The sequence below is a fragment of the Marmota flaviventris genome, chromosome 10, assembly GCF_047511675.1.
Source record: "Marmota flaviventris isolate mMarFla1 chromosome 10, mMarFla1.hap1, whole genome shotgun sequence".
NCBI classification, from domain to species: Eukaryota; Metazoa; Chordata; class Mammalia; order Rodentia; family Sciuridae; genus Marmota; species Marmota flaviventris.
In genome coordinates, this window is record NC_092507.1 from 58517097 (window position 1) to 58532749 (window position 15653).

At 38.2% G+C, this 15653-nt stretch overlaps 1 protein-coding gene across 4 annotated transcripts in view; it reads right to left on the bottom strand.

Moving 5' to 3' along the window:
- Ptger3 (prostaglandin E receptor 3) overlaps positions 1-15653 on the bottom strand; it is a 276814-nt gene that overhangs the window by 199642 nt on the left and 61519 nt on the right. The window contains exons 3-4 of one of the 4 annotated variants that reach the window (XM_027949547.3): positions 4796-4887; positions 1518-2450 (exon numbers count right to left, since the gene is read on the bottom strand). The exons of the other annotated variants lie outside the window; for them this stretch is intronic. Coding sequence (XP_027805348.1) covers positions 2447-2450; positions 4796-4887 — 96 coding nt within the window. The 3' untranslated portion in view covers positions 1518-2446. Of the gene's footprint in view, positions 1-1517; positions 2451-4795; positions 4888-15653 lie in introns of those variants that run through there. 4 annotated transcript variants of the gene reach the window in all.

Genomic DNA, 15653 nt, shown 5'->3' on the forward strand with positions numbered 1-15653 from the left:
TTTACTACTGCGTCACTTTGTCTTTTTTTTTATTCACTGCATCTTTATTCAGCTCTTTATTCAAACTAAACTGTCCAAAATTATTTGAACTTATGGAATCAAACGGATTTTTAAGAAATTATGCAGCAGACTTTTTTTCTCTCTGCAACAGGTTTCTTTTCAGCTGTTGGTTTCTTGGCAGGTGCAGCCTTTCCCCCCACAGGCTTCTTCTCCTTAACACCAACAGCCTTCTTTCCCAGATTCTTTATCACAGGTTTCTTGCCTGCTGCAGACCTCTTCTGATCTTTTTTATCTGATTTAGCTGCTGCTGCAGCTGCTGCTGCAGCTGCTGCTGCTTTATCCACTCAGAGTTTGTGATTCTTAAGCAGAATATCATTGTAGCAAATCTCATATCCTACTGTGCTGCATTAAGAGAAGTACACCTGAAATCAATAAAATTGAGTTTGAATCTAAATGCTTACTATATTAACAATGAGACATAGGTAAACCCTCTATAAACAGTCATCTTTTGTTAGTTTGTTTTGTTTTTTGGTGCTAGGGATCAAAGGGAAGCACTCTACCAACTGAGCTATATCCTCAGCCCTAAACAGTCATCTTTTGTAACAATAAGATAATAGATACATGGCAGCAAGATAATGACATAGATGAACCATGGGGAAATATAAGTAAACAGTAGTGTTACAGTTTGGATCTTACACACACCCCCACAGTACCATAGGCTAAAGGCGTTGTCACCAGCCTGTGTACTTTTGGAAGGTGATAGAATCTTTAGGGGATGGGAAAAGATGGAAGGAAGTTAGGTTATAGGGGCATGTCCTTGAAAGGCATATTAGGATCCTGGTCCCTTCCTCACCCCCAACCCCCGCCTTTCTCTTGGCTTCTTGGATATCATAAGATGACCAGCTCCGCTATATCACCTGCTCTTCACCATGATGTTCTTCTGCCATGGCACAGACCCAAAGTATGGGTGCAAGTGACCATGCACTGAAACCATAAGACAAAATTGAATTTTGTCTCCTTTAAGTCAGTTTTCTGAAGTATTTTGTCACAGTGACAAAAGTCTGACTAACACAAGGAACACAGATATTTTTATATTGGAGGCAAAATCTATGTGCTTCATAAAATCCACTGAACTTAAACCTGAAGAATTGTGTAAAGCATAAGATTGGTGCTAGTTAAAACAATTTCAAATGTAGGCTTGAAAGAAAATATGTAGTTTATAGCTAATTCATAACGGGTTCAGCTTTTTGAGAAAAGTGACTCTACAATTGGCTTAATCTAGTTGATCAGTGACAATGGAGCCAGTTCAGGCTCCTCTGGTGAGACTTTGAAGGCTATATTTTTACCTCTTTCTCAGATGTTCTCAGAGGTGACAACATGGTAAACCTGTGATGCAGTCAGTGAACAGGGTCAGGGGAGCAGAGGCAGAAATGGGGGGACAGCAAGGAAGACACATTGATTGGATTTAAAAGCGGGTGAAGGCATGTCAGTTGAAAGCTATTAAATGACTCAAAATATTTTTTAAAAATCCACAGAATTTTTTTTATTGCAATACAAAGAAGATCCTTTTATTTCACAAAAAGTAACAAAACTTGATGCAGAATAACTGTCATTTATTAATTTTACCTCTTTGTATGCTGCCTGAGAAGAAATCTCAAACTGATAGTGACTCAAAAGTAGAATAAAAATGAAGATATAACTAGAAGGCTATGTATGAATTTATTTTTTATTGCTTTAACTGAATAACCTGATAGCCTCCTAATTGTTTATAACACATCAAGGATGCCCTTAGCTGCATCAATCCTTTGTCTTTAAAAGCAAAGAAATAGCAATAAAGCAATCCTGAATTACCTAATGACCTATAACCAGAATTTAAACTGAAGAACGTTTATTTCTGAACTAAGCCCAGAGGGACACCACATCTCCACAGAGACTCTCCTGCCCTCACTAGGCTTGTTTTCTGTCTCATTAAGTTCATGTCCTCTTAATAGAATTCTTGCTCTCCATGTGTTGACTTTTCACTGTCAAAATATACACTGATTTTTCAAATTCATGTTGCAAAATCAAAATCATTATAGAATGAACAGCTGTCCATCTTAGTTAAGATTCGAATAAATGTTTCAAGTTGGAGGAAACTCTTGAAATGTGAGTCATTCTTTTGCTTGTCTTTTCCATAAATCGTCCTCTGTGGAATCCTACTCAGCTTCTTCAAGCTTGCTCAGAATCTCCCAAGAAATGAATTTAACATTCGGAGGCATGGGTTATAACAATAAAACTGCTCTCCGAGTGTATTACTGACAAGAAAAAAAAAAAAAAAAACTAAAATAGAAAAATGAGACAAAAATAAAGATATAGTCCAAAAAACATAATGTTCTTCTTGGGTGGAAAGAAACTCACAGACTCGGGGAAGCAGGAACTGCGCTATAAGTCCAGCTCTGTTCTTTCATTATCTGTTAGAATATAGAGAGAAAGATGCAATAAACTCTAATAGGGATAATTTTTAAAATTTTGTATTGGTATAAGGAGCAATATATGAGTAAGAAATACATATGCTTTATGCAGATAAAACATTTGAAATAATTATGTGCATTTTATAAACAAAAGCAATTATAGGTATATCAAATGACAAATAAACTTGTCATAAAACAAGTCCCAACAAGTATATAACTATCATCTAAAAAGAAATAAGGAAGAGGGCAAAGTGAAATAGCTATAAAATACAATGTTTCTCTTACTAATCCAACAAAGTGTGATATTTATTTATTTATGTATTTATTTATTTTACTGGGGATTGAACACAGGGGCGCTCAACTACTGAGCCACATCCCCAGCCCCATTTTGTATTTCATTTAGAGACAGGGTCTCACTGAGTTGCTTAGTGCCTCGCCCTTGTTGAGGCTGGCTTTGAACTTGCCATCTTCCTGTCTCAACTTCCTGAGCCGCTGGGATTACAGGCATGTGCCACCGTGCCCGGCTTGATATTTATTTTTTAAGATAATATACAGTGCTGGTTAGAGTGAAGCAAAGCAGAAACTCTGATACATTGCTTATGAAATTTTAAACCTCTGATAATTCTTTTGGAAAGCAGTCTGATAACATGTATCTGAGTAGTGGAAATAGCACTTAGTAAAGCTTCCTTTCTTTCTAATTACATTTTATTTTTTAAAGTCTTCTTATGGCAAAAACAAAAATCAGAAATACTAATTATACCTCTGCATTTGACCTCCGCCAATGCAGTACTATTGTGATGGTGCCAAATGTGACCACAGATTATGGTTAAGGAAACTATAGTACACTCTTGATAGACCCAAATAAATTTTAAAGTAGCTTTACAAAGAATTCACAATAGTCTAAGAAATGTTTATATTAAATGAAATAAGAACAAGATTCAAAAGTGCATATATAATGTCATAATCATATAGAACAAAATCAAGAAAAGTACAGGGGAAAAAAGAACACAAAAAATATACTAATATAGATAGATTTTGCTTGAGTAGTGGAAATAGCATTTAGTAAGCATCCTTTCTTTCTAATTATTTTCATTTTACAAAGTTTCCATAATAGAACCTGGCTTATTTTTCATAATGCAGGGAAAGTACAATAAGGTTGACTTTGGAAAATTAAAGGCAGCATTAAAGTGAACCTACCCCCCCCCCAAAAAAAAAAAAAAAGAACGAGATGGGAACCAGGCTTCCTTCTTTTCCCTTCACTCCCCACCCCAGGGGAATCTGCCTTGATAGCAAAAACAATGCTAGGTACATGTGTTCATATCTCACAGATATTTAAAAAAAAAAAAAGGTGCAGGATTCTAAAGGTCAGTTGAGTGAAAATTTGTATTGGCCTCGTGATTTTCAACCTGTTTCCCAGAATCAGCCAGCTTATTCTCACAATGTAGGCCTAGCTACCTATCTCCATGGAAAAACACATTCAATTCTTCCCCTGAAAAACAGAAGCGACTATCTCTCTCTTGCTCTGATCATGGGAGGACAAACAGGCAAGGCAATTAAGCTGCTAAAGTGTCCACACTCATAATAACCACTGTAAAAGAGTTAGCATACCTGCCAATAACCAAAAAATGAAATAATGTGAGCATATTTTCTTTCCATTAAAACGAAAAGGTCAAATTATTTGATAAGTCAAGTGTGCGGTCTTTGAAAAAAATAATTTAACATTTTATTTATATTCTTTCTTTAAAAAAAAATAGATCACATAATGCTGTAATAGCCAAAAGGGCTTTTTCAGTTAATCCTATGGCTCCTGTAGTCTCTAACAGAAATATAGAAAAAAAAGGTGTTCAAGGGAGAAAACTAATAATCAAATTTTAATATAGCCAATCATGCATCCCAGTTGGCATTGTGTTCTGCTTTCTCGAGTGTTCATCCACTGACACACTCATTTCATACAAAATAAATCTAATCAGAAGGGCGACCGAGAGCGTGCTAGCCATATGGTGAACACGCTGGATTCTGATGTCTAATTAAAACAGTAGCTTAACCTTAAAATACTCCCGGAGAGTGGAGTGGAAAATTAGTGACATGCAGGCTTTTTCATGGAAGAATTGGTTTGTCACAAGACCAGACTGGAGCCCATCACACAAAGGTCTTGGAGGAAATTTAAGTAGAGATAAAAGCAACAATAGCTCTTCTTAGGAATCTGGTACTCTTTAATCACATGTGTATGCTTTCATTTGCACTTTGATTCTTAGAGATACTCTGCCTTCAAAGCATGAACTCAAAGCAGAGCAGAAAGATGACAGACGGCTATAGTGTAAACCTAGGCAGCTTCTAACTCTCACCTTTCCAAGTGGTCACTCCACATCAAGGTTGAGGAGCACTGGTGGGGTAAGGAGGTGGAGCTGGATGCGTAGTTGTTTGTGTGATACCTGATCTGTGAACAGACAGAAGGTTTCAGGGACAGAATTATTGATCATGACTCCTTTTGTCAGATGATACTTCCTTGAACATTCTAAAGAAAACCAAAACCCACATATCAACTCACATTGGTTATGATCTAGTAAATAAAGATGTCTTCACTGTTATCTCCCCAAGACCATCTCATTCTCAACTCTGTGCTTTCATTGACGCTTTTCATTCTTCCTATGCTATGACATCAACTTCTAAATCTAAATCTCAAGAGCAGCTATCTCAGTGTTCATTGAATGCCGACTAAAAAGTCTTTGACTTGAAATGATTTGATGTAGGCAAATCTAATTCTAGCACTCTCCAGCTTATTATTTTTCATGACTTCCTACTGCTCTTAGGGTAAAGACCAGAACCTTAACTCACAGGCCCTGTTTGATCTGGACTCTGGCTGAAACTGTATCCTTGTTTCAAAACTTTTTGCCCTTTTGTTCTTGGGCACTTAAGCCACGCTAGCCATCTTTGAACATTATGCACAGGTCTATACTCCTTTGCACTAGCAATTTCTCCTGCCTGGAGTGATCTTCCACTCCTTCATCATCTGACTGATTCCTACTCATCTCACAGGTCTCAACTTGAAAAATCACCTCCTCAGAGGACATCCTGTTGACTAGGTCTGCCCGCCCCCCCATGTAACCATCACTATGTTCCCTTTTAGGAACTCTGTGTAGTTTGAAACTAATAGCTATTTTGTGATTGATTGTTTAATATTTGTCAGTATATCTAGGCTATACGCTTCATGAAGGCAGGAAATCTGTCTGATTTTGTGCACCATTGTATCTCCAACAGCTACCACTCACCTAGCACATAGGTCAGAGTCAGTAAATATTTGTGGCATGAATGAATAATGCTGCAAAACGGGTCCTGAAGCCCATCCCTCAGTGGCATTCTCCTAGTTATAGTCTAAATTCCTTGAATGTAATGGAAAAATTCTAAGAAAATATTTTGTCATAGTTGAAAACTATTTTTAAACATTTTCCAGTAATACTCTTACAAGAAAAAGCAGAATGAGATGAAATTCTTACAAGAAACTGTTACGAGCAAAACCAGAAAGAAATGAAACCCAATGTTTTCTAGGTCAGTCTTTTTTTTTTTTTTTTTTGCTAGAAGATTTTTTCTTTCAAACACATGATAAAGCTCGCCTTTGCATACTTACTCTAGCTGGCATAACATTGCATAAGTTCTCCACTTGGACATGTAGTTTTCCAGTTCTTGACTGTGTCCAACAAATGGATGATTTCTACTTTAGGAAGGTCGTGCTTAAAACATCCTGAAATGATATGTCTTTTATGCAGCCCCACCCCCAAATTCACATTTTGTCCAATAGAAAAAGTTCAGCAATTTTCACTGAACTATTATGACTCTGGAAGAATAGTCAGACTTGGGGGAAGAAAAATATCAGGTTTTCCTAGTTATTCCGTAAGAACATCAAAGCCCCTTTTGCACTCTGATGGGGAAAAAAAAATGCTAAAACACAACCTGTTAGGACAGGTTCCTGCCTTCAAGGACCACCAGTTTTCTCCAGCTGTCTTGCTCCTGGGTTCTCGTTTAGAGACCTGTGTTAACTAAGTAAACTCTTGAACTCACATTACTTGTTAGCCAGACTTCAGTACCAGCTACAACCTTAGGAATTTGGATATCATGGCCTGTCTTGTGTCAAATAGCAGAGAAAGCATAAAGGATGAGTGTTGCCAGGTAATTGGTGAAGCACCACGGGGTTCTGAAGCAGGCAGGGTCCCTATGGTGCTGTGGGAGGTGCTCCTCCTGTGGGTTCTCACTTCCCCTCAGGGCTCTCTTGGCTATTCACTCAGTCATTCCCAGTAGAGACCTTTGCTTTGCTGTCACCTGTGCCTTCCTCAGCTTTCTCTGCCTCTGCCACCCATGGATCACTCATTTCAGGCTATCGATTTTCTTTCTTATAGAGCTTCTTTATTTCACTCCTCTTTTCTGGTGTTGGTGCTGCTCTTTAGATTCTCGCCCTCATTCCTGGCTAGACTATCAGTTTGAGCCATATGAAATTATCATTTTTGATAGGTCAAATAACTGCCCCTAAAAGACCTATGCTCTACATGGTGAAACAATTATGTGGAATACTCTAAGGGTGAATATGTGTCATTAGACATTTGTCCAAGCCCATAGCATTACACAGCACCAAAAGTGTACCTAGTGTGAACTAGGAGCTGTGTGTGATGCTGTGTCAATGCAGGTTTATTGATTTTAAAGAATGCACCACTCTGGGGGCTGATGTCCTTAATGGGGAAGGCTATGTGTGTGTGAGGGCAGGGTGTATATGGGAAATGTCTGTACCTTCTGTTCAATTCTGCTGTGAACTGCTCTAAAAAATAAAGTCTTATTTTTAAAAAATGTTTCTATATTGAGAGTTTTATATCTGATTTAACCTAATGATACACTTCTAGTTACTCTTTCCAACCCCAGTTTTTCTTCTCTTTAACATGTCTTCCTATCGTCTCTAAGACAAACATCAGTCAAATTCAAATACATTGCTGTAGGACAAAGCCCTGAATTACCTCAGGTCCACCACCTAGTGGCTCTAGCCTCCACCTCCAGATTATCCAGATTGATCTTCTGCCTCTAATTTGCATGCAAACTGTGCTTCAATCCCTAAACCATTGTTCTCTCTTCCAAAGAACAGCCAGTGATCTTTCACCCATAACTGCGATAGAGTGTACTATTCCCTCTTTCTAAAATGCTTCTCTCTACCTCTCTCCAGAATTAATTCTATTTATCTTATAAGGCATAGCCTTCAATTTTCTTAAAAAGGTACTATTCCTTCTTTCATAATTCACAGCATTTTGAAGATTATTCAAGATGTACATATCATATTGTACTTATTAGCCTATACATTTGTTTCTCATACTCTGGTTCATGAAGTCCAGTAAGTATTGAATAAAATAAAACTGTAGGCATACGATTGACTCTTCCTCAAGGGCTAACAGCATGTGGTCAAGGACTGACCAAATGTTTTAGCACTCATGAGGATCTACTAGCTATAAGCCACTTTGACAGGGGAGATGGCATGCTCATAACTTTGTTTCCCTTTACTGTAAAATATGTAGTCACTTAGGTCCACATAATTCCTTGAGAACATTTATGGTTATATTTCATCTACCTATGTGTTATTCTTCTTCACTGCATTGAGGAAAACCTAGACAGGGAACATTTCTGAATGAATGAATGAGTCATTAGGAAGGGCTGTTTTGTGTTGAGTGCTCCTAGAAGCAGACCCTGCGTCAGGGACTTCTATGTAAGTTAATTATTAAGTATTTGCCCTCAGGAGAAACCAATAAGGGAGCAAAAAAATAAGATGAAGAAGAAAGGAAAAAAAAAAAAAAGAAGAAGCCAGAAGCTTTGAAATTTCAGGTGAATCTAGTCTCAAATTGATCCTCAGGGGAACTCCAGAGCATGAAAGATACTGCAAAGTTTGTCCCATCTCTTGATAAGGGGTCAGTGGTTTTCTGCTCCCACATCTATCAGTCACTGCTGATTTAGAGGGGGAAATAAAAGCTGCTGTGCCCAGTGGTCAGCCTCTGAAGGTCACTGAGTAAGCAGCTAGCAGTGAAACAAGCAGAGACTAGGTTAGGCATAAAGCTGCCTATGGAGCCTAAGGGGTACAGGAGGGAATCCAGTTGTGTGGGATGCAGTGTTTGGCAGTTATGCTAAACTGGTACTGGAGGCAGCGGACAATGTACATGGACTGGGGAACTCTGGAAAGTATGACCTGCTGAAAATAATCTTCTCTCTCACACTAGGGATTGCTGTAAGTTCCTTCACTAGAGACAAAGCTTTTAATCTATGTGGAGAAGCAATATTTAAAAAGTGAATCTTTGTGTGGAAGGGAGAAAAGTAGAAACATTTATTTGAAAACTTTCATATGTTAGGTGATACTGAACTCTTTTGCTTTTAATTCCAATTAATGCTCAACTCCATTTAACACACTGACTTTCATCCCCAGCAAAGTATGGGCCTTTTCTGGAAATGTAGACCCATCTACTGATGGGTCTTTCTCAGACACCTTAGCTCTTGTCAACACGAGGATTGGTCCTTATGCTGTTCGAGGTCTTCCTGCCTGAAATAAGTCCTTTTGCTCATGTTTCACGTAAGCTTGTAGTTTTGCTGAATTCTTACAAATTGCCAAATGTATATGGTATTCAAGTTGCTAGCAAAGCTGGTTCTCTCTCTGGATATTAAAGCCTAAGGATTTCAGTTAAAACAGTGTTATTTTTTAAGGCACATTACAGAACATTTTTAAAGAATTCAGTAAGACACTGAAAGTGTGTGTGTGTGTGTGTGTGTGAAGAAAGTTTCTTAGACCAAGTTATTTTCCTGTTGCATTTATGGTAAAAGGATTGATGTGAGTGGTTATTCGCAGACACCTGGACACAGTCCAGTTTTTGGTCTTCTTCTGTGGATGGATTGTGTACCCTGTGGCTGTTGGTGGTTTGGCTGAGGAGGCCTGGTGCCTGGGTTTACAGAGACACTATCTCTGGGTGCTCAGCACTGTGCTAGTCTGTCTACAAGATTCTTTCCAGAATGATCTATCTGTACCACAGGCTGTAGCTCCTTTATAGCATGTCACTAGAGAGTTCCCTCTGCCCACTCGCTTCAGCTCACTAATTTATTCCCATTCACTGCCTGATTGTAGGCAACTGGGACTATGGCAGTCTGTGCTGGTGAATGTCCATGCATGACATGTTGTAAAGATGAGCTTGATGTTTTGAAGAACACAGAGAAAACTACTCTAGAATTCCCTCTTATCGCTTCTAATTACCTATGTTCTTGTTACAGATCATCCTGCTCCGGTAGCTATCCCCTTCCTCTTCTGACTTCCTGTCCCCTGGCTCCTTTCCATCCACTTTCAAACATGGAAAGGCTTCTCTTATCTTGGAAAACAAAATACACACAGACACCTGTGCTTGACTGCTTGCCTCTCCCCCTTCCCGTCAGTGCAGCCCACTTTCTCACTTCCCTTTACCACCAGTTTCTCTAAGCAATGTATCCGATGCTCCTGTTTTCTCCTCTCAACTCCATCCTAAACTATCAACCATAATTATAAAGTGCTTTCCCCTTGTCAGGAAGCTTTAAACACTTCACCAATATTAACTCATTTAATAATTATCGTCTGTATTTGACATACAAGGCAACAGAGGCACAAACAAGTCACTTGGTATTTGCCATCATCCCTGGTATTGTACTCAGGCAGGATAGATTTGTACAATAAATTAAGCCCTCTTGTTTGCAGACTTGTCCTATTTTTTTTACATTACTATAATGAGACCCCATTAATCTGGAATGAATAAATCATTCTAATGAGGGATGAACTAATTTTTATATTTTGATGAGATAAAAACAGAAATTAACTGGTCAGTTAAAAAGTAAAACATGTAAAGTAATAGGGATAAATTTTGATCTATTCAAGGAGGAACAATTCTGACAATTGGAGAATGTTGAAATGCAAATCCAGGTTTCTAATAACAAGTGAGTTTTCCCAATCTCAGTAACAATATGTATAATGTAATTCAGGATTTGTGCTTTGAAAAATGTCTACTCTAGTAGGGAAACAATTGAAATAATAAGAAATGATAGAAAATGGCATATAATCACACTCTAAAGAACAGTGTGGTGAAGATTGTCTTCATCTAATTTGTTGGAATTTGCAGGGCATATCCTGAGAGCTGATAAGCCCTTCTTAGGCACTGGGCCAGCTACCACCAAGAGGGTGGGAATCCCTGTGGGAGTAAACAAAACTGCACACTTTAAAGCTAAAAGGAGCCTTGGAGATGATGCCATCCAGCTCTCTCATTTACAGATGAGACTATAAAGCCAAGTCTGTTTTACAGTCACAGAGCTAGTTTGCAGCAAAGTTGTGTAAAAATATTGCTTTCTTTACAAAATATGAGTTAACTAATTATCCAGTAGAGGGGACAAAGATAGATGTGTAACCACATCAACATTCTAAGGAAATGGGTACAGCTGTTATGTTATCTACTGCCAGTATTGACTTCTGGTCTCTCTGGAGTGAGGTTTCATTTCTACTCCGGTCCTACTATATCACACTAACAAGAAGAAACTGTTTCCCCTCGTTATTCTCCAAAGTTTCCTTCCTTTCTTATCACTCTTCTCAGAATTCACACTTCCTAGGGAGACAGAGTGGAGGGCAGAGCCTCTCCTTCTCATGATCCTCCTCATGGCTCTGAGCAGACTCAGAGAAGCTCCAACTACAAAAATTTCTCTCATTTGACAGCCTTCTCCTCAACTGACTCCATTTACTGTGGGGCTCAAAGCTTCACCTCACCTCCAAAAGGACTTTATAGTTAGTAAGCTCTGTGACATCCAGGACTTCTGTTTGAATCTTAATCCCTTAAAGGGGATTCTGTCTCTTTTCCCTTCCAAAACATTAAGATATATTTATTCTCAACAGAATAGACCTTAAGTACAGTTATATTAGTTTCCTCATAATAATACAGATTGAAGATGTTTTAAAAATTCAGAGAAAAGGGAAAGAAATTTAGCAGATTGGAGGTTTCATAAGAGGGTATAGGATATAAAAAATAATAATTGGGAGAAGGAGATGGAAGGCTGAAGAAAGAGAGAGTTTTGAATGAGGAAGAGTCAAGACGAGTGGGCAAACACAGATGGCAACAACAGACGTTTCACTTTTGGACTAAGATTGGGTAGGGTGGTATAGCAACTGGAGAAACAAAACTACTACCCAAACCAAGACTTTGAGGATTACAATTTTTGAGGATTACAAATGGTGGTTGGTTGTCAAAATCCTAATTCATGGAGAAGTGTCAAAGATTAAACAACTCCCTTGTATGAGTGGCCTCCTGGACTTCCAAAGCTCAAGCCTCAGTATCGTGAGGAACACTGACTACACTTCTCTCTGTGACATTGCCTGGTACATCTGCTCTCATTCTGGGCTCCTCACAAGACTCCAATAAACCTAAATGTCAACACTGAAGATGGATCTCATCCCAGATATAATCTGATTTTATGCTACAAAGGAAGAGGTATAAAATTTTCCGTTTTAAATCCTGACCCATACTTTGTAAATGAAAGGTAAGAGTTTTTAAATACCCTTATAGTCTAACCAGTCTTTTGTGGGAAATTTGGACTGTATGTTGCTTCTCTGTAAAGAAGAATATATCAGTTTCTCCACAGCATCTGACAAAATCTTTAGATACTATACTTCCAGATAGTTGATCATGTTTCTACTGCTAAAAATGTTCTCATTTCCTCTTCAACTAGTTAATCTTTATCAGAAGGGTACATGTAATGTTTCATTTGGATATTAGTTTTAATATCCATTTTCCAATTTATCACCAATTTCCAATTTATCTCCTTTATTTTTTACCTTCTGACTGGACACAAATTCTATTAGAAAGTGACTTTTCACATCTAGCCTCTGGTGTTACCCATCCTTCATAAAATCCTGTGTTTGGCCACATGGTATGGAAGACAATAGACTTTAGAACATACGTCTACATAGAATCCTGGCTCCTCTAGTGATTAGCTGTGAGACATTCAGCAAGCTACTTGACTTTGCTGGGTTTTAGTTTCCTCCTCAGTAAAATAGGGATAATGGTAGCAAATTCCCCTTAAGATTGTTGGTAGAATCTAAGAGTGTTAATGTATATGAAGTGGTGAGAACAGAATCTGACACCATGTCACAAAGTGAGTGCTCAGAAAGTATTTGCTATAAATACTGTCTTAAGAACTGAACAAAGCTCCTAACATTTCATATTGTAACTGTAAAATGTAACTGCAGCATAAGGAACTTTACTGATATTCTGAACAACAAAGTAGTTATGGTACTAATGACTTAATGTAACCTATTGGTATAAATAAACATGGCCACTTGGACAAAGAAAAAAATAATAATGCTCATCCCTAAGCCCTACAATGGCAGAGATTTTCATCTGCTTTGTCTATAGATGCACTGAGGGACTACACTAGCATACTAAATATCATATCCACTACATTGGATATAATATTTAGTATGCTGCTAGCCTCCTACAGGTATTGCAAAGGAAAATTCCCTAGTCTGCAACCTTTGCTGAAGGGAGAGTCACAGGTTTCCAGATTTTCTACAAAGATTCTATATAAGGAATTCTTACGTGACTGGACAAGGTATGGAAACACAAGATAGAGGTTAGCCACTGACTCATGACCTTGCCAGTCAAGGAATAATGAGCTGACAAGGCAGAGATTTCCTCTCTTGAGATCTGAATTTGGAAATGTCAGAAAAATGAGGAAGATAGCATCAGCCATGATGGAACCGATTATGAAGTTAGAAAATTATATTAACAGTAGAGAGAAAGAATAGGCAATTGGTAATGGAAACACAACTGAACAGGGAGAAAATAAGTATAATAATTGTGGAGAGTAGACATGAAAATTAGTTTATTTCAGTTATTGATTCATGGATTTCTGTTTGGCCCTCTAACTCCAGCTTACATACCCAAAGCTATAATGTTCCATTACATTAAAATCCTACTCCAGCTAACTTAAGTGCTGGTCTTTTTCTTATATCCCAAAGAAACTAAATAACTAAACAATGCAAGCATCTTAGATAATCCTTAATTCAATAATCCTGGTGCTCACCAGTCGCTCAACCCACCTCCCTGCAATGCACCCACACACTATCCCCAAAGTTATCCTCATTCACAACCAGATCCTATCCCTTTTGGCATATGCACAGACTAAATTTTTCTTGCAAAGGTTAATTCAAATCCCACTTTCATCCATGCAAGATAGAGACGGCTCCAAATTTTGTGAGACCTGAAGAATATGTAACTCTCTTTAATAAAATGAATATAAACTTAGTCCAGGACCTAGGAAAGTTTTGTGCAAGTGAAGGGCTTTGAAGCTTGAGCTTCATTAGCTTTCTGTGTACTGCCTAGAACTTTTCTCCCATGAAAATATTCTACCAGGTATATTTACAACCGTGAGTATAATCACACATGCCTGTTGGAAGAATTACCTCAATCTTGCCTCTACCACCTCCCACTTTGGGAGCATTATTGGTAATTGGACTATAGTATTCCTTTATCTTGGGGCCTTAGCAAGGAGTTTCTGGTATTTGACATATCTACTTTTGGTTGGGAAAACATCAGTACATACCACTCTCCAACTCATTCAGAACCTAGCATATGCTCCTGGTGTTGTCAACTAAGCCATTCTCAACATAGTTAATTTTAAAGAAAATCTGATTATTACACATGTATACACACAAACACTCCCTCACAAATCTTCCACAAAATGGCTTGTTGTGTTCCTATAATATACTTCAAACAAAGACCAAAATCCCATGGCACAAAAACCTTCTCTTCACTTCTCCAAGTTAATTTCCCCTCCCTCCCTCTCCATATTAGCAGAGGTAAGATATTTTCCATTTGTGGACATCCATGAAAGGGAAAAGTCAATAAACATGAGGAACAGTTATCTCTGGTTTTAAAGTCCACTCAGTCTTTTTTTTTCCCCACTTCCTCCCTCCCCATTCACACTTGCCTGAGTGGAATTTTCAGTAAAGAATCTGACAAAGAGGTGGTAGATTTGTTACTCAGCTTGATTTAACCATTCCACCAATTAAGCATGTACTGAAATATCATATTGTACCTCATAAATACATGATGTATACAATTGTTATTTGTCAACTGAAAGTAAAATATTTTTTAAAGTAGACAATAAATAAATAATGTATATAAATAAATAAATAGCTGGTGCACTTCAGTGAGTCTCCAGAGACTTGCAGAAAGAAGAGACAGGCAAGCTGGGGGTGACACCCTGGAGAGAGGACAATACCTGGAAAAATAGACCAGAGAGAAGCCGCAGGACCTGTGACAGTGCAGAGCGGTGGGCCAGAGAGAAACCCACCAAGTGACAGCTGGACATCAAGAGCTTCCAGGAATCCTGAGGATTCGGCAGGGACTGCATCTCCTGGAGTCAGCCAGAATGCGCTTTAATTTGGTCTTACAGAAATAGAACTTCATATGGCTAGAATTGGGGGATATGTGGATCCAACCAGAGTCACTTACTGAATATCAGTATCACTTAATTGTAGTTTCCTTGGAGGCAGCCTTCATTTCTATCCTGTTTCTGCTCTGTGTCCACTCATCACAGTGTATGAACTTGGTAAGTATTTGGTGAATAAAAGAATGTCTGATCTTTTCTTCTAGCTCTTTCAAATCAGAATAAATTGAAAAGGAATAAATCCAAAAGAAATAAATCCAAGGAACCCATCATGATGCCTGACGCAGAGTGGCATGAGTTACTATTTGCTGACTGGATTTAGAATGTACTTTATAAGCAGAAAGGAAAATTTTTTCTTTAAGCTCAGGTGATAACCATGCACACCTGGTGACATTCACATCCTGCCTTATCTTTTATGTGCTCTCCAGCTCTGTAAAGGTGAACCAGGCAAAAGGAAGAAAAATTATTGATACTAGCAGTACAATACTCTAGAGACCAGCTCCATATTTGCTACTCCTCCATTCATTGAATTTGGTTGATTTGTTTCTCTGTTGGACCTTCTGGGCTCCAAACCAGAAAGATGCAACCATAACCCAGGAGGGAAACTGTCACCTGTGGCTGGTTCCTGAAAGATCCTAGATCTCTGGATTTATTATTGTCTTGTGAAAAACTAAGCTGGGCAGAGGCTTATTAGTGCACATAATCATTGGGTCGTGTACTGGAAATTGTTCTTACTAGATA